The sequence below is a fragment of the Penicillium canescens genome (genome assembly GCF_028828765.1).
Source record: "Penicillium canescens strain IBT 15451 chromosome Unknown utg000010l_segment0_segment0, whole genome shotgun sequence".
Taxonomy (NCBI): domain Eukaryota; kingdom Fungi; phylum Ascomycota; class Eurotiomycetes; order Eurotiales; family Aspergillaceae; genus Penicillium; species Penicillium canescens.
In genome coordinates this window covers 3,571,228-3,591,015 of record NW_026703972.1, presented here as the reverse complement: position 1 = coordinate 3,591,015, position 19,788 = coordinate 3,571,228, and the positions used below count along the sequence as shown (strand labels likewise).

Sequence of the window (19,788 nt, the reverse complement as noted above, 5' to 3'; positions counted from 1 at the left end):
GTAGCTCCCTGCGTGTGATGATGCTTCCCTAGGACGGCCGTACAAATGGTATACACGGACTAAACCGCTCCAGCGTACAGCTGGTAAATAACGAAAGAAGCATGGCCCAGCATACCTGGCCCATGAACACCTTTTATTGCACTTGTACTGGTCAGAAATTTGAGTAAGTGGTTGTACTTAAGCTTGCCCCTTGATAGCATAAAAGGTGGGCCTCAACCAGGACAAGATCCCACACGCATATCCTCGAGGAGGTCCGAGATAACCTGAAGAATGACTATCGATCAATCTCCCAATACCGCAATCAACATTTGTCGAGTTCCCAAGGTGGGGAGGGAAGGAAGCCCCATTGAAAGCTTATTTACGAGAAATTGTGCCGCAACCAAGCCACCATAAAACCCAATAGAATCTGCCAACCCTGGCGAAAAGGAGATTTTGTCTCTGTCGAACAGAGCTAACCGTGCCAATGACTGTAACTTGGAATTACAAGTGCCGTAAAAAGGTCAAAAATCGATGCGTTGCGGCCCACTTAGTCTAGGAGCTTCATCTCCAGCGGCACCTCGCTCACAAGTGGGGGTTTCATATTGAAAGCCAAGTGCTTGAATATAATATAGAAACTTCATTTTGAAACAGGCTCAAAACTCTGTTAAAGAGTCAGGGAAAAGATGATGGCAGAAATGTGACTCCTCGCTAGGTGGTGAAGACTCTGGAACCAAACATTGAACCGCTCGGCACGGCAGAGTCACGTCTCGGACATGTCGCCTGCCTTCGGAGGCTGCGTCCACTTGCATCGCGCCTCTCGTATCTCGTCCTGGCAGCTGGAATCGAGAAACGACCGCCTGATCCTCGACTTACTCCTCCCAGTGATCCTCTTGGAACCAGCACCGAGTACGGAGTACTGTTTGGTGCTTTCCTCGTATCGCCACTGAGAATGTTGAGTGGTCCTCCACTCTATGAAGTGTCTGTCCAGAAATATTTACAACAATAATCATGATTCTCAAGCAGCTGGAAATCACCTTACCTGGGAAGCCCGGAATAGGACCATGTGAATTTGAATGGGGCTTCAGGTTGGGCCGGTCATACAATACCCTCTCTTTGGTTTACGCGTCCTTTTCGCAACCTTCTGCCACCTCGGACATGTAATCTTCGGGTCAACTTATTCTCGAGGGTATCCCAACCCGTCAGCCTTCAGTATATCGTCCACCAGAATCAACACCCTTTCCAGGTCTCATTGCTGTTTTTTTCTCTTTGATTCAGTTGCTCTGATCGGCATACAGTGTATTTCCATAGCTATAAAGGCCATTCCTGTTACAACTCATATCGCTTCCGCGCCGCTTACGACAGGGTACAATTCCGTGGTAACGAAATCCACAACGGAAAGGATGACACTGCCGAACGGATAACCGGCCCCTACAAAATTCACCAATCTTTCCGGACCCTCGCTACTCCAACCCCTGATATACCCGTTACAGGACCTGTACCCTGACACTTTCGATAGGCCAAACGGCCACGTTCCTATCGCTATTATCCCTCTTAATAAACTTTGGCGGTTGCCTAATAGAGTGCCCGCTTCGGACGATTCGGACATTATTGTATCTTATTTGCTTCGAATGCCAACCTCACCAAAGGATATGGAATGTGCTCTCGGGATTATCCTTATTTGTTGAATGGCTGTCTGATAGGAGTATGTCTTTATTTGCTCAAGCTTTCACAACTCTAGCCTATTACCGCTATTCTATACATATCGCTATTTTATATATATACTGTAGTGGTGGAAACCGTGACTGTAGCGTATTATTGGCCTAAGGTGTCGCAAATGCCCTAGGAAGCTTGCATACAGTCTTCCCCTTCTAGGGATAGCATCCATCCATCATCAATATGACTACAGTTTTTCCACCAGATTCTTCATTCATGATATAGCTTCAAGATCAGTACTTCGGTCGCTTCCTGAGACTACTCTCTACGCCTACGGTGGGCATGGGAGTGGTTGGTTGTCTTCTCTCCATTGATATCGACCCGTCTGCTATATCAGACTGCCATCGAGCCATCCCCATTCCAATACGTATATATATAACTTTTCTTTGTTTTACAGTGAATCATTTAATGAAGGATTTGGAGAGATGCGGGGTAGACTGAATATATTCGTTAGTGAAAGTGTCTTTCCTTAGTGCTGATGGAAGCTTCCGCTAGTAAAAGCGTCTTTCCCTAGTGCCGATAGAAGTGGCAGGAGCACGGCATTATTGACCAGCCCGCTACCCTTAAGATAAGACATAGAATGGTACGTACGAAGTAAGCAGGATAAACTTAAGTAGAAATTGTCTCATTACGTAATCAATGCCCCGCTTACGGGAATTGATAGGGACACTCCCACTTTTGTTCCGGACACTCCTAATTATGTAATATCCATGATTAGGTAATTGAAAACGTCATGTGATTGTATTGGAATTACCACAGCAACATCATTCTAAATGTCATACCATAGTATAGTATAAATCCCCAGCCCTCGCCTCCCTCTTTTCTTAGCTCCTCAAATCTCTGCCTCTCGGATTTTTCAGAAATGGAGCCCCCTACTGAGCAAATTTTTGATAGCAGAGATTTATTAATTGCCTCTGTCCGTCAGCATGCTCTCTCGCAAGGTTACGCTGTCACTACTATACGATCAATCACAGATAAGTACATCTATCTTGGTTGTGACCGTGGTGGCACGTATCGTGACCGAGTGAATGCTCCTGATGGAGCGAAACGAAGAACGACAACTACACGGCGGATTGGCTGTCCATTTAAGCTATACGGGAAAATGCTTTTTGATGATAAGTGGGAGTTACAGGTCCAAAACCGGAATCATAATCACACAGCTGATGATAATATGATCGGACATTCAGCTGCCCGTCGGCTCACAGAGGAGCAGCTTCAAAAGGTCCTACATCTATCGGAAATTGGATCTAACCCTCGTGGCATCCTAGCTCTAATCAAACGAGAGCATCCTAATGCTTTAGTTACCCCTCGAGACATCTACAATGCGCGAAGTGCTTTACGAAGGCAAAAGCTCGGTAATAGTACTCCCCTTGAGTTTCTACTGAAGACTTTGAAGGAAAATCACTGGAAATATGCTATTAAGCAGGATAGCGAAGGACATGTCCTCTTTTTTATGTTTGCACACCCAGAGTCAATCAAGTATGCTAACCTATACAACAGGGTATTCGTCCTAGACTGCACCTATAAGACAAACCGATATCGTATGCCTCTATTGCATATTATTGGTGTCTCGCCATCAAATTCAACCTTTAGCGTTGCATTTTGCTTTATGCAGAATGAACAGGAAGAGAGCTATATTTGGGCTTTAAAGACTTTTTTCTCATTTCTCGACCCCCTCTCTTTCTATCCAGTTCTTTGTACAGATAGAGACCTTGCATTATTAGGTGCTGTCAAGGTCGTCTGTCCAGATTATCCCCATCTTCTTTGCATCTGGCATATTAACAAGAACGTAACGTCTAATACGAAGCAGCATTTTACGACGAACGCCGAATATCAAACATTTCAAAAATCATGGAATCAGCTAATTTATTCTACTACAGAGAACGACTACAATTCGAGGCTATCAGAGTTCGAGAAGCGATATCAGACCTCCCCTTCTCTTCGATATGTTAAGGAGACATGGCTAATTCATAAAGAAAAATTCATAGTTGCATGGACACAACAATGCCTACACCTCGGTAATTCTGCGACCTCTCGAGTTGAAGGCTCACATGCCTTTTTAAAAAAGCACATCGGTGCTTCGACAGGGGATATGTTGATCGTATTTGAAAGGATTTCACAGGCTTTACAAACCCAGCATGCTACGCTTGAATATGATTTTAGACGAGATCAGATTGAGAGGCCAGTAGTAACCTTACATCAACTTTATACTAATATTGTGATCAGGACCTCCCGCTATTCGATACGACTGATTGGCGAGCAAGTTACAAAGGCTAGAAGAGCTACAAATCTTGCTCCTTTACCCCCTTGTACTAATACGTTCACAAGGACAATGGGTCTTCCTTGTGCCCATCGGATTACTAGTTTATTGGAGAGCAATAAAGCTATCCCATTGACAGATATCCACCCATTCTGGCGAACTGGGCTTTCTGAAATGGAATCAGAATACCTTCCTCTCTTAGAGCCTTTGATTCCTTTTCCAAAGCCTAAAAAGCGGAAGTGGGATCAATTGGAGCAGAAAGACGACAGCGAGACTATGAATAAACGGAAGAGGGCACCCTTTAAATGCACTGCATGTGATAAAGTTGGGCATACACGAAGGTCATGTAAATAATACGGAGAATGAATACCAATACAATCACATGACGTTTTCAATTACCTAATCATGGATATTACATAATTAGGAGTTTCCGGAACAAAAGTGGGAGTGTCCCTATCAATTCCCCCGCTTACTCTCACGACATGGAAAATCTAATATAAAGAAACTGAACTTAAAAGGCCCGTTCCTAAAGCAGAGCTTCATGTATGATACCATACCCGTTCAAAAGTATCTTCCCACTCCACTTTTTCGGGTCCCCTCTCAAAATATATATATCACTTACACTGTATATAGCACCACCATTTTATGGTCTATAATGCTATAATTAAAAACTGAGGTTGCTTAATAATAGCACGATAAAAATCTCGCTTAATATCTTGTATAATACCCCTTAGCCTTCCGTACTGCTTTCAAACGTCTTCCCATACTCAATATCAGCGCATCTATCTTTGCTTGATCTAATGCCTTCCAAGCTTCCACCAGGCATTTTTTAAAATAAAGCCAGTCTATCTCCTTTCTTCCTTGGCCAATAAGCTCTGGAAACATTGCAAAAAGCTTCAATTTCAACCAACGCCAGACCGGTTCAATTGGGTTTAAATCAGGTGAGTGCGCGGGCCAATCCTCGACGTATACTCCGTGCCTTTCAAACCATTCTTGCGTCGCCACCGCTAGATGAATCTTTGCGTTATCTTGCTGAAATACTAAATCAGGGGTATAGATTGACGTCAGACCTTTTTCGAGTGCTTCGATATACGATTTTGAAGTGTAACCCCTTCCTGAAGGCGAGTCTTCGTCCCGTTGCATGATAATTAATTCTGTCCGACCACCTAGCCAGATTCCGGCCCAAACCATTTGCGAAATATCTTTAACGTGTACTTTTGCATTCACAAGATCGCGGCGAAGACCCTCAGAGTCCGTACGGAAGCACCATTGTGGTCCAAAGTTCGAGGTTCGCTGCACCGAACACTCGTCCGAGAAGATCCACGATTGGAAGCTTTCACGCCGCCATTTTCGCGCAAATCTTAGCCGTTTCCTTGCAAGAGAGGGCTTAATTGGTATCTTCCTTTTTGAACGACGTTTTCCGAGACCGTATTGCTTTAAAACTCGCTGTATAGTGGACCGAGACGGATGACCGGGTGTCGCAGCACTAAGCTGTTTATAGGTCCAAAAGGGGTGTCGGCGCGCTTGTAAATAGAGGCAAGTGGAAGCTCGAGAGCTTAGTATAGGAGGACGGCCGGTTCGGGGAAGGCTTTCAAATAATTGATGCTCCTCGAAGCGTTTCAACGTATTGTAGATCGTCCGACGGCTACATTCGAATTCATTAGCTAGCTTTGACTGCGAAATACCGTTCTTATGGCCAAATACAATAGCTGACCTTTGCTCAGTAGATAGTTCAGCCGTTTTACGACGTTTTGAACTTATTTCTATTGAAATCGGACATGTAGGAGAGGTGTAGGAAGAAAAATAGAAAGGTGGGTTGGTTGCCTGGTCAAATTGTAGTGGGGCAGTGGGAAGATATTTTTGACTAGTATCTGTATGTACAGAGGATTTCAAAAGCAGTTTACCCCCCAGACACACGTTTTCCCTTCAGAGACCCACAAGGACGTCTAGCCCGGATCGTTGGGTTTTAGATTTTCCCGCAGCCAATAATACTGTGTTACATCTCAAGGAAGGTACCTCAGCTAGCCAAAGTTAGATTAGCGCATTCTGAGTGGGGCGCTGGGAAAGAAAGCGTGTGTGTCTGGGGGTAAACTGTTTTCGAAATCCTCTGTAACAGATCTCATGGGTTCCTGGATGCTACAGTTCAGGCTGTAACTAAACCTTGATAACAATAAACTTCAAATTCTCCGAGAATCTGCTAGGTTGGATTCCCTGTGAAGGCTCCACCACCGCTCCACGTGGCGAATAAAATAAGAAGTGGGGATAAGGGGGCGAATCCCGAGGTTTGAATTTGCTTTTCGCTTATTGCTAGATTAAGAAGCCTTAACTAACCACAGAAGTTTGGTTGGCGGCTTGAGTCAAAACCTTATTTCTCCATCTTCCCCACACACACACGGCTCGGAAATTCGAGAACACTAATTGCTCCAGTCATTTGCTTCAAGCAATGTGGTTGGTGTAGTAGTTTTTAAAAAAGCTTAACTAAAAGGTTAATCAATTAATCAATATCTTTGACACGAGCTAGCTTCCTCCACATACAAGGTGCTATGTAAGGGTTTACTCTCTTGTTTCCAACAGAACAAGCAGGGTAAAATGCCACGTGCATGCGTGCAAGGGGGATGCAAATGCAGCCAGTAAAGCCAAACGTGCCCAACAAAGAGAACATGCCTCTATGGACTTCGACTAGTGTATCACTTAAGTCCACGAAAATATAAGGGGTAAAAATAAGAGAAAAAACTATTATTTATTTTGCTATATTGTAGTTTCACTTAGGCTATGTTAACCGTGAGAGATACTAGGATTAAACCCTCTCTTGATCCAAGATGATTAGTTGTATATTCTAGTACCGAGTCCGCATCGCGAAGAATATTATCGCTGAAAATGCGCCCAATAGGAGACACCTTTTCCAGAATTACAGAGTCAGCTGCGCCCCACTAGCGTAGAAGGATCTGCTCGAGATAATGACTGTTGCTACTGTTTCAGTACTGTCCAAGGAAGTGAGCTCTATCTGGTGGGGGAAGCCGTTGATATACCCAATATCCTAATCCGGTTATGTTTGCTCCCATTACCAGTCTTGAGATTGAACTTTACAATCTCACTATCCATCTTTCAAATCTCATCGTACTCGATCGTCTCATTTGTAATACTATCCCCGTTTGAAGGAAGTCCTAGCTCACTAGGTCGAATAATCACAGTATACAATTAGGCAGCTCGATCGTTATCAGGGTGAGGCGGTAACAGCGATAGTTGACCCTTTCTTTCCTGTACCGTTTAGCAGTTCCGTCAACCTCCAGAGCCATATAGGTTCTCTTATATTTATAAAAAAGGTTTACGGTAGTCGGGACATGCCGCAGGCTAGGTGTTGTGCAACTCGCCGCTTTTTGTCCTTGGGTCATTAAATACATCGCACTCAACTGTCCACCTGCTTCTTTCCATTTGGTGTTTTTCCCCCAGATTTAACTCCCCAGCAACGGTTATAAGGCGTGTGCTCGGAACCTCGGGCTCGGCTTTCCATGCATTGAATGGAAACCTTGTTCTCCAGCAATCGTAACCCCCTTTCCACGGGAAGAACGGATACTTTCTTCTTTAACTTGCAAGGCAGGATTTAATCTTTCGATTTCCGAACCCTATATCGGAATAACCTGATTCGGAAGCGCCTACAGACAATCCGTAGTAACGGGTTTAATGTGCCCGGTATCCCGTGTGTGGCGCCGGGGTAGACGCAAGCAAGGAAATAATTATATATCACCACTTCATATGTCAATAACCATGTCGTTAGAATATTATATCAGGATACGATGGCATAGATAGCATAATAGTCCACCAAAGTGATTTTGATAAAAAGAGAAGTTTGGGAAGATGGAGATAATATACTTCTGTTTATCACGTCTAAATTACGGTGGATTATATAGTAATGTTGCAAAGGAAACGTCGAAATTAGTTAGAACTAGGATACGTTATTTCTTATGCTAAGAAAGCCTACCCTAGCATTCAAGTAAAAATTGTCGGTTGTTGAGATATGAAGTGAAATTTATCGCATTTACTATGCGTTTTGGTGCAATCGGGTTGACCGTGAGATCGCGTTGGCCATCGATTACGTTGTTACTTTCCTTCACTTAACTTAATGTATAATTCATCGAACAGAGCGGGCCTGTATGTTAGGTATGCATATTACACTATGCATCATTTCCTATTTAATCTAATGCTTTAAGGAAAATTCCTCAATCTAAGACAAAGAACACAAAGACGATCAGGATGATTTCTAGGTACACTACTTATTCGGGACGAATACGTTGTTTTCCGAACCTTTTAATTGGTTTGTTAGCTTAACGTGTAATAAGCAGCGCCGCCCCGGTAGTTGCGCCTAGAACAAGTAGAGTCTTGCCACGTTTTATAATTGTTTAATTAACTGGGCGCCAAAGACTCGGTAATAATCCCACCATTGCTGAACGGCATGCTAACTTGAGCTAAACTCTTCGTCTTTTTGATCCACTCGCCACGCACGTGCCTACTATTACAAGAAATTTATCAGTGGGTGATAATTCGCTATAAATCTCGCCAGCTAAGGAGGGGAAACAATTCGCTCTATTTGATTCTCAGAGTAACACCAGCACTGCCTGGCCTGACTATTTTATTTATACGTCGGATCTCTAGTCCATTTTCTTATTCCAATTTTGACATTGATTTTGCGGTAGGCGTCAGGACCAGCTTTTAGAAAGCATACCTGCCTTCGCAGGTTCTGCCAAGGTAGGGAATTCTCAGAAAGCGTTCGAGAATATGTTATTAACGGCCCTTTCTGTGCGCAAGCTGTGTGTCCGTCCAGAGAAGGTAGCAAGTGAAGACTAATTCACGGCCGTCTACATACACGAGGATTCCCCCGCGGACGGTTTTTATCGGGGCTTGCTATTCTAGGAAAGGGGTCTCAGCGGGAGGCCATGCAAGATTAGGACCATGCATATGACGACCTATTCTATAGAACCCAGAAAAAAGACAGTGTTATCAACACAACTCACGACCACAAGACAGCAGTCCTCCGGTACGTCCTCCGTTCATACTTTTTCTAGGACACTATTCCCGTGGGAGAAAACATCCATAAGGGCCCATGACTAAATGTAGACCACAGTCAAATCGACAACTTTCAATAACGCCGGGGCACTGAACCTTCGGTGGGCTAGGCAATCCGAACACGTCTATAATGGAGTCTCCTCGAATCTTTCCATTCGTTCGACCGTGGAGAAACTCCACAAAACAGAAGAGCAACAAAAGGTGTAGCCTGCCTCCGCCACCCGAACTCGGGTGTAGTCTCTTCCACAATCATGTTCAAAAAGATATCGGTTTGATGAACTTGACCCGCGGAAGCAATATCTCGGAATCATCAGAGAATGTGAAGGACAAAGAGAACAAGGGCATCAGACTGCAGGAGATGTTGATCAAGATGGAAGAGTCCCTAGGACTGGCCTTAACTAGCGGAGCCAAAGAAAAGTCCATCCAATATCCACCATCTGCAGGACCAGTGGAGAGCGCCAGAATGTCTCCAACAAACCGCCATCAAGGAACGGTATCCTCCATCTCCATACCTAAGCAAACATCGCCCGAGCCATCCACACAAACTTGGACTGTTTTTCCTCGGGAATCACGACGAACAATCATTGCCGTCGACACAGCCGTCTCTTCTGATGACGAAGAGTCGGACCTTTGGCCTTTACCTGACAACCAGCCATCTACTGTACCACGCTTCAGCGCAGCCCTACCCCGTTTCTTTCCCGAACTATCCTTTACCGATTTCGTATCTGTGTCTTCGATAGGAGCTAGTGCTGCTGCCCATCAGCAAAGCACGGGGCTAATCGGGTTCTCGTCGAATTTTGAGACAGAACTCCGCGAGCGGGTTCAAACCCTCTACAAGGATTCGGCTAATGCTGTCGATATACTAGCCACAGACGTGAACAAAGCTCTGAAACAAAAGACAGCAACTTCGGTGCCGGGCTCCGGGGATTTATTTGACTGCGTCTCGTCTTGCTATAGTAGCCGGACTTCTATCGCGAGTGTTGAGACAGAATGCTTCACGCCAGCCACAAAAGAACCTCATCGATACTCCATTCTGTCACCCGTTGCGGCTGGTGTCTTTGACGATGCTGTTTCGGCGTGTTCTTTGCGAGCTCCGACATTCGTCCCGCCAGGACCGACTGAATCGACATCTAGCAAAGGTTATGCGTCAGGCTCTACCTATCCATCGTGCTCAATGTCGCCATCTCGACGCGCCTCGATTTTCTCGAAGCTATCGTTTAACGACATCAAGAACAAGCCTCTCCCTCTCGAGCCCGGTGAAGAGCCCGGTCCGCTAGCCATGCACCGCAATCACTACGCCCCCCTATCTGCAACAACGGTAGCTTCGCAATCATCTGGATTTCACTCGACCTATCATCACCACGAGTTGAACCTCAAGACAACAAGCATGCAGCGAAATAAATCTGGGAAAGCATGTCATATATGTGGAGAGTGCAGTGATCGTGATCCCAGTCAATCTCTCTCGGGCGGTCGCATTGAGCGGTCAGAAGCCAGCAATGGCCAGCGTCTGCGCCATATTCTAACATTAGCGCAAGCCGCAGTAGAACTGGAATATGGCCTAGCCGACCTTACAAGAGACCCACATATCCAGCGACGGACTCTACTAGTGCTAGATGGACCGCTGCAGATCAGTCGGCACAGTGGCGACCTAGTCGCGACGCGACCGGCGCCAGCGCCCCCTCGACGAATCCACACTCCAAAATGCACCCACTGTTTAAGAGCAAGAGCATCCACAGAACGGTCAAAACAGCTGATGATGCCATGAACCCCCAGTCTTGCACGCTCAAGTCTTTCCGCGCAACCAGAAGAAGTTGTCACCTCCCCTCCTCGACAAGGATTCCAAAACCAAACGCGAGGACCCGTCGAAGACACATAAAACTCCCAAACCCCGAGACTTCAAAGTTAAAGGACGAGGCCGAACGGCGTTCGAGACATTCTAACGCCAACTCCAACACTACTGACAAATTTTCGAAGACGTCCAGGACCGATAAACCGTTCACCATGGCCATGCGATTCTTCAGGCGCAGGAACAACACTCGGGCGCCGAACCTGGAAGAACCCCGTCTAAGCGTTGTGCTGGGTTTACGGCCGGAGACCTCCCAGCCAAACCCACACGCACATATACCAGCCGAGGCCCACCTGGATAGGCGCCCACGAGTATCACACTCGAATCCCAATTTGGATTTAAAATCGGACTTAGATCTAGATGCAGGCACACCCTCCAAGGGTCACGATTTGCGTCTGCACCTCCCACGATCGCGGACTCAGGATCTCGGCTTTGGAAATGCTATCGGACTGCTCAGCATCAAGGAAGATCTCCCCATTCAAAACAACCCCAGCCCGTGCCAGGGGTCTTCCCCTCGTTCTGCATCCTCGGCCCCACATCGCAACATCACCATCCCCACCCCGCGCAGGCGACTGCCTCGCCAAGTGGCGAAGGCAAAGTGTTTCCTCTTGAGCTTCGCATCATGCCACCAGGGAATGAGGAAATGCTAGTTGCCAATGAACTTGTCGACAGCCAAAGGCTGCGGCACACGCAGGCCTGTCTCGACTGCGCAGCCGAGTACTATCCAGCTTCCAGCAGAGCGTATCTACGAGCTCCCAGCAACGCCGCCCTCACCGCAATCATTGTTGTCAGCATGTTCATGGAGCGGACACACATACCCGTCGACTTGCTCGTTAGATTGCTGGACCGTTTGATCATGCCGATCATGGCGCATATCGATTCGATCGATTCGCTAGACGACCTGTTCAATTTCGTGCTTTCAATCAGCGCTTTCACAAAATTTTCAAGCGTTACGATATGAACAATCGGTATACTATTTGGTAGCTCTGGGGATTCGACGGCCTCTCGAAGGCTACCTACAGTGGTGTAACAAAAGTATTTGACTTCCGGTACATAGATGCAAACCAAGATCTACTATTAGCCAAAACAGGTAGAGCCTAACCCGAAAACGGGTATGCAGTTTTTCACTCGATCAATGATAACGCGAGAGGAAAAGCAAACCAACGAATGTGAAGGTCGGAAATTAATCCTCAATGGGGCGTGCTAAATCGGAATAAGGTCGCCCACCACCAAGTATCCTTAACATATAGATGCACAGGCAGGTTGTACCACTTCTTAGACTAACTTGGAGCCTCGTGGAGGCCTCCGTGGCCTAGTTGCTTGGCTGTATTAGCTGCCCTCGTGGCGCACCTTTTCGAAATCTCTGGGATGCCTCCGCGCAATCCAAGGCGTCCACCGTCTTGACACGCGAGGCGTTATTAACAACGTTTGTGACGGCTCTGTGATAGTTTCGAGTGCCGTATTGATTCCTGATTTTCAGTGTCTCCATGTATTGACGCTGCACAAATAACATTTAATGAAACTCTTTGAAGAAACAGCGCACGCACTTCGCTCAGATATCTGCCGATTTAGCGCAAGGAAAAGCTCACTTTCATATCCACTTAGCCAGGGGCAACATTGAAGCAATATGCTATCATTGGGCGTTATCATTATCCAAGCTTGAAGAGTCACCCGCCGCTGATGTGCGTTGCCGGCGACAAGAGCTTTGGTATGGGCAACAGTTACCCCAATCGATTCAATTATAGCACTGTAATCGGAATGGCCCAACTTTCCAGCGTCTTTGGAATTCATTTTCATCCATTGATCAAATCTCAGTCGAAGTCTTCGCCATTACCTGACGCATTCTTCCAAGAGAATCTTGATCTTTCTACACAGGCTGGTCAGTTGTTGCTGGTGATGAGGGCAAAGGATAAAAATGGCATTGCTACCATTCATATGGATGCACTGTTCAACGAAGACCGTAATCGAGAGAAAGAGAAAATGCAAAACGGCGGGCTGGATGCACAATCTCTCGTTCGAAGTCTCCCTTAACCGCGGTGCCATCTTCTCTGGTCAAGGCTCATCATCACTTACCGCCTATCCACATCCTATCCCAGTCAGTTAATCAGCAATAAGAAGGCCGGAGACATTTTATCTACGTAAGCTCATGTGGTCTGTCCATAATTGGTATGGTTGCTACGGGCTATCTGCTTGTGATTGGCGATAGAATTGTACACATTGGGAGGACCTGTCGGGCTCGAAAAGTGTATAATTATCAGAGGAAGGTACAGGACAGACATAACTTCTAGAATGTTCTACAGCCCAGATAGACAGTGAGCAGCTCGCCACTTGACAGGAGAACATACTGTAACCACGGATCGGGTTTTAACCTACCATTCTGTTACCAGAATTCCGCGTGGTATTTATTCCAAATAGCTCACCCTCACCTGCGTCGACCGTACTTCAACCGTACCTCCTAAGCAAAAAAGACCCACGGCCATCAGATTCGGTCTTGTGGATCGCGTCTAAGCCTTTGCAAATCCTTCCGATTTCTCCTCTGGGCCACAAATAGAACCTCATTGATCTACTGTCCCGTGGGTCGTCGCTGGGATCTGCATGGCAGAACTGTACCTGTGTCTGTCTATATTCACGCATAGTGTTTGATTAGCCCGTCGGGGGCTATTCGTTTCCAGGGCCGCATCAGTGTGATAGTAGCGTTGCAATCTTGCGAGGGGTGGCAATCACGAAAACCTATCTCGTGAGCCTTGTTTGCAACAGTTCACATGGTTGTCCTGAAAAATAGGCTCGCTTTCTATGGAAAGCTTTTCAATAAGGTCTGGACTTTTTATGCCCTCCCAAAGAAGTACAATTTTCATCATGGATTTAAAAGTATGTCAGTATCTGCGGCCAGCGAGTACTGTAGAGATCCTAGTAAAGGCAATATTAGCTGGCTGCGAGTAGACAGGAAAGAAACAACATTCAGCGGCGGCGGGCTAGGGATGGACAGGCTTGATTCTAGCGAGACCAAAGGGTCCTCCAGCCAACCGCAGGTACAGTTCGGCGTTTTTGTCGGCCACAGTCTTCAACTTTTATTATTTCGGCATCTGTTGAAGCACTTCAACCGTCATGGAAGAGACGGTGACCGTGGCTAGAACAGGCAGATGTAGGGTGCCACCGCGTTGAGCGATTTGATTGCAAACTCAACAATATGTAGGAATCACATTTTTGCGGCGTTGCTTTCTTTCAACAGTTGATGAAAGTGATTTACCATACTCAACGCAAGATTTTGAGAGGAATAAATCCGGGTCAAAACCTGCGTCAACAACAATCCTCGCAGGGAGGTGCTGCGAAAGCAAGACTACCCCGCAGGATAGGTCTGCGTGAACAATAATCCTCGCAGGGAGGTGCTGCGAAAACAAGACTACCTCGCAGGGGGCGCTGTGATGACAAGTGAGACAGGCAGGAGACCGCTGCATTACCAAGTTCTCCGCAGCCCAGGTCCTGCGTCAACAAAGCGCCTCGCAGGGACATCTGCGACACCAAGAGTCTCCGCAGGATGGGCTCTGCGTGATCAAGTGTGCTTCGCAGGATGGGCTCTGCGTCAACAAGTGTGCTTCGCAGGATGGGCTCTGCGTCAACAAGTGTGCCTCGCAGGATGGGCTCTGCGAAACCAAGTACTCCAGACCTTCCGTGACCACGGCAGTCGCTGCCATGAGCCCAGCGATGTAAGATTTGCGCTCCCTCACAGCCAATGAGCCCTGTGTATGTAAAAATGTGCTCCCTCACAGCCAATGAGCCCTGTGACTGTAAAAATGTGCTCCCTCGCTGCCCTGAGCCCCGTGAGTGTAAGAAGGTGCTTCGCAGGACGAGCTCTGCGTCAACAAACGTGCTCTGCAGGGGATTGCTGCGTTAACAAGCCCTCTAGCAATGTGCAGGCACCTCTTCGTGGTGTTAGAGACCAGTATTCGATATTCAACAGTATTCGAAGAAGCAAAGACCTGCCCAACCTCCTCATAGTCTGTTTCTTTTTCCGAAGGATCATCATTGGACAGATAGAATGAGCCCTAGATAGATCGTCCCAAATTCAATGGCCAACATTATATAACAACGAAAGTGTCATTTTTATCAAAGGGGAGGTTCCCAAATGTTCTGCACTGATGGTTTGCGGTCCGATAGTCCTTTCGCGTAGTGAAATTGACACCTTTCATTCAGGCGTAGGGCAAACATGTTGGTGAGAATTGGTGAGAGTGTTGATGTGTTGGTGTTTTGATGTGTTGAGAGTTGAGAGTTGATGTGTTGATGTGTTGATGTTTGATGTTGATGTTTGATGTTGATGTTGATGTTTGATGTTGATGTTGATGTTGATGTTTGATGTTGATGTGCTGAATGGTCGGGCGGTGAAGGGAGTGCTGGTCACCGTCTCACAGAGGCAACGCGGTCTCTTGCCATGTCCCCCACATCATAGAAACTTTAATTGCTTTTTTTTTTTTTTTTTTTTTGTTCCTGCAAAGCAATTTTGATCACTGTTGGACACGCCTTGACTACGGCCTCCAATTCAATTGAGATGATCTAATTCAAGGATTGTGTAACTCTGATGATGATGATGATGATGATGTATTCATTTGCCCGATGTAGCTCGCTCTATATATATGCTGCTATGCGGGAGTGCTGTCAGGCCTGCCGACAGCTGGAAGGTGGTCGCCAGCCCACTGGGCGACCGTCAGGGAACTCGCCTTGCGAATTTCTGATCAATCGCCCTCGAATCGAAAGACGTAAACTAAACAAAAGAAATGCACGGATGCAAACATGATAAACACAAAGCCAAAATGAACGTCATTTACCCCTGGTCGCGGGTAAGACCAGGGCCCCGCTTCAACACACCATTCCCACGCCCTCTTCTCTCCAACTGTCCAGTCTTGTCGGCTGCCGCTTGCGCGCTCGCTTGGATCAAGGGAGTACAGTGGACCTGGCACTGCACTCCTAATGGGCGCCATCCTTCTTCTTCCGTCACACTGTCTAAGGGATCATTGTCTCCGCTCCTTTGTCGTCCCCTTCCTCGCCCAGAGCCGTAGGGTCGACTGTCTGAAATTGGCCTAGGAGGCCGGTCTTGACCATGAATTCGGCCACAACTGTGCGGGCCTCCGGTCGTGTGAGGAGTTCGTCCCGGTGGAGAGCGACTCCCTGGTATGAGAGAGCGCTTCTCATCCAGTCTCGCTCGTCCTGGTGCAAGGGGCATTCCAGTAGGACGTGTGTTACTGTTTGGCTGCCAAGATCGCAATCACACCGCGCTGTTTCGCGTCGGTTGATACGATTCAGGTAAGCCCCTAGGCCAATTCGCCCAGTTCTAAGCTGCATCAGAATCGATGTCGTCGCTTTGCGCAAGCCCGTCCAGTATTCCAGCGTCTTCTTTGTTGGTGCTTCAATCAAGCGTTTCGTCGGACGACTGGTCGCTTCCTTGGCCCACGTTCTGTCCCACTCCAGCTTCGCTTCTCTGCGAATTCGTCGTCTCGCTGCGGCTGCGAGACATATGTCTCGGTTGAGGGGGTTATGCAGCCCGTCCTGTTCCTGCGCCGCTTCTTTTGCGTGTTGGTCCACGATCTCGTTGCCAATGACTCCTTGGTGCGCAGGAATCCATCTGAGTTCTGTCCGAATGCTTCTGCCCGCAAGTTGTCGGATCAGGTTGAGGCATCCTGCTAGATAGACCTGTCCTGACGGCATCCGCGGTCGTCTCAGCGCCTTCAGCGCTGCTTGGCTGTCTACAAAGATGACTACCCCGTTTTTCGCCTGCTTAGCCCATGGCTCTGTGCTTTCCAGAACCATTTCAAGTGCCATCTCAATGGCTCGAAGCTCTGCCGCATATACGGTGGACGTATTATCATCTCCCATCTGGCTATGAGCATGTTGATCCTCAAGGTCCACGACCGCTGCCGCTCCGATCCTTCCATCAATTCCGCTCCCGTCGGTGTACAGAATCAAGGGTCTTTCTCTTGGGTCTTTCATCAGGATCTGGTTGTGATTGTTCACCGCAGCTTCTCTGTCCTCGATGATTACCTCTGGTGGCGCTTGCCATGGTGCCAGGACGAATGCCTTTCGACTCTCCCATTTCCTCGTCAAAGTATCCGGGGGAGCCATAAGACATCCGCCCGCCTTCCAAGCTTGCGCCTCCATCGGTGACCATCCAGCCCAGTCTCTCTCATCTGCCAGTCGTCGACGTAACATCGTTGGCGGGACAGCGAACTTTGGTCCTGTCCGTAGTCGAAGGGCCGTTTCTTTCACCAGTCGATTCATGTGAACAGAAATAGGCGGTAGGTGAAGCTCTGCATTCAGTGCCTCTGCTGCCGTAGTTCTGAAAGCTCCACTGATGAGACATGCTGCCTGCTTCTGGATTGCCACGAAAGGCCGACTGATTATGCGTGCCTTGGAATGACTGATGAGCATAGGTTGATACCACGCGGAAACCCCAAAGAGCATCTGCGGGATTATCACCGCTTGGTAGATCTTTCGCATTGCATAGAGTGAGGCTCCCCACGTTGATCCTGCCAGGCTTCGTAGTGCGTGGAGAGAGACACCGGCCTTGGCCACCGCTTTCTCGCGGTGATGGTGGAATTCCAGACCCGGATCCAGCCAATAGCCTAGGTACCGCTCAGCCGTCCTCGTCGCTGTCACCGTGTGTCCTCGTAGAGAAAGCGATGTGTATTGTGGGTCGACTTCCCTGGTGTTTACAAAATGCACGAGTGCATACTTCTTCGGGTCAAAAACTGATGCATGTTTCTCGGCCCATTGGTCGGCTTTGCGGCATGCCGCTCTGAGTTTCTTGATGGTTTCGCGTTCGCTGTCTCCCTTTGTCATGAAGCAAACATCGTCGACCCACCCGTTGCTAGTCACACCGTTACCGCAGTTCTCAACGAGGTCTGCGTTGTAGATGAGATATAGAATGGGTGAGATCGGTGATCCTTGAGGGATGCCTGTAGGTGTCGGGATTCGATCAGATGTGCCCTCGGGCATGCGGATCCGTGTGCTTCGGTTGGTCAAGAAGGCCCTCACCCAGGGAACGAAGTGTCCCAGACGTCGTTTCTTGAGGTTGTGTAGTAGACGTTCATGGGAGACATTGTCGTACGCTCCGGACACGTCCAGCATCAGCAGAGATACCACTGGCTTGCCCTTTCCCCATGCAGTTTTGATTCGGTCGATGATAATGTGGATAGCATGATCGGTGGATATACCCTTTCGTCCGCCTAGATGGGTTCGTGGGAGTAAACCGTTGGTTTCTGCTGCGTAGCTGATCCGTCGCGCGACAACTGCCTCCAGAAACTTTCCGAGCGTGTTCAGCAACGCCACGGGTCTGTAGGATTTTGCGAGCTGGTAGTCACTTTTGCCTTGCTTCCGGAGCACCACCGTGATTGAGCGCTGGAAATGTGACGGGTTGTACCCCGTGTTTATGCATGCGTTGAATAACTGGACCACTGTTTCTAGGATCACCGGTATCTCGATAAGCTTGTGCCAGAGAGAGTTTGGTATACCGTCTTCTCCGGGTGCTTTCCCTGCTTTCGCTCCTCGCACCGCCTCCTGTATCTCTTGAGCGGTGACTGCTGGAAACTCAATTTGCTGTGGGTACAGGAATGAATCTGTGTCGGATAGATCGGCTGGTGGTGGTTTTGGGAAGAAGGCAGTGCGGAATGCCTCTGCCTTTTGCTCAACTGTTTCCGCGAGAGTCCCAGGTATTTGGGGATCTTGTATTTTCAGCGAAGGGGTGATACCCTTCTCATATGCTCCGTCTCGGTTTCTTGCCCATTTAGCCAATCGCCACATACCCTGTGGGCCATCTTCAACGACCTGCTGGACTCGGCGCCGGTGCGCCCTTGACAAGGTTTTCTTGACGAGTCGCGTTTTCTTGTTGCGTGCTTCCGAGTAGCACATCCAGTCGTAGGGGTCTTTGGTTCTCGTGTGTTTGCGACGGAGGCGACGAACTTCTTTGACCGCAACTTTACACTCGTCGTCAAAGTCGGGGTTCGACCACGCGGATGGTTTTGCCCATGGGGTTGATTCCTCGATTGCTGACTGGATCACACCCATTAGCTCCTGGCATTTGGCTTCTATCCTCTGCGGATCTGCCTGGTATAGGCCCCCTGCCTGTAGACCTCCTTCGATCTTCTGGATGAGTTTCTGATCATCAGCTGCGTTCCAGTTTCTTCTCTTCTGTTGTATAGCAATGGGTGTAATAATATCAAGCACGGTCCTGATCGGGAAATGGTCGGATGCGTGCTCGATGTCATCCGCCCTCTCGCAATTGATAAGCCTGTTAACCAGGTTGAATGTGATGAAGGTGAGGTCAATCACCGACGACTGATCGTTTCGAGACCAGGTAGGTCTGCCTTGTTGGGTCGTCAACTCGAGTCCCCATTCATTGGCAATTTCTAGGAGTTGCTCGGCCTCCTCATCGGCCCTGGTCCCTGTTCCTCCCCATCTCGGGTGATGCGCGTTCATATCTCCAAGGATGATGTGTTCTCCATGAGGTCGTTTTGACAGCTCATTTCTCAGATGTCTAAGAGTATTGCTGCCCGGCCTATTGTATATGTTGTGTATGAAGAGATCTGTCCAGTCTCTGCCCTGATGAGCCTTTCTAAGTTTCAGTAACTGGTAGTCCTGTGAGACGAGTTGACACGACCAAGTGCTCGGGTCAAGCCTTTTAGACACAAACAGGCATACGCCCGGTTGGGAGAGATCCGAGGCTTGGACTTGATTGTCCTGGCCTTGGGTTGTTCCGTCGGCAGCTGCTTTTGGTGGGTAAATTAGCTGGAATGTTGCCGTCGCTGGTTGGTGTGTTGTGTGTTGCATTTCGTTCTTCCATGGCTCCTGCACCGCGACGACGTCCGCCGCGAGGACATTTCTGTCTCTGAGGAACGTTGCCATCACTGGCCACGATTTGTGTACGTTGTATTGAAGAATCTCA

The 19,788-nt window shown here is 48.0% G+C and overlaps 2 protein-coding genes across 2 annotated transcripts; both read left to right on the top strand.

Annotated features, from left to right (window-relative positions):
• Positions 1–9,143: 9,143 nt before the first annotated feature.
• N7446_012572 (uncharacterized protein) lies at positions 9,144–11,820 on the top strand (the record flags this gene model as incomplete). The annotated part of the gene is made up of 4 exons (XM_058521314.1): positions 9,144–10,725; positions 10,787–10,937; positions 10,996–11,457; positions 11,532–11,820. 4 exons carry the CDS (start codon positions 9,144–9,146, stop codon positions 11,818–11,820), a joined length of 2,484 nt encoding a protein of 827 aa, XP_058366680.1.
• A 797-nt stretch (positions 11,821–12,617) lies between these two features.
• Positions 12,618–12,890, top strand: N7446_012571 (ATPase AAA-type core; the record flags this gene model as incomplete). Its single annotated transcript, XM_058521313.1, has 1 exon — positions 12,618–12,890. The coding sequence occupies one exon, from the start codon at positions 12,618–12,620 to the stop codon at positions 12,888–12,890; it is 273 nt and encodes a 90-aa protein (XP_058366679.1).
• Between the last annotated feature and the right edge of the window lie 6,898 nt (positions 12,891–19,788).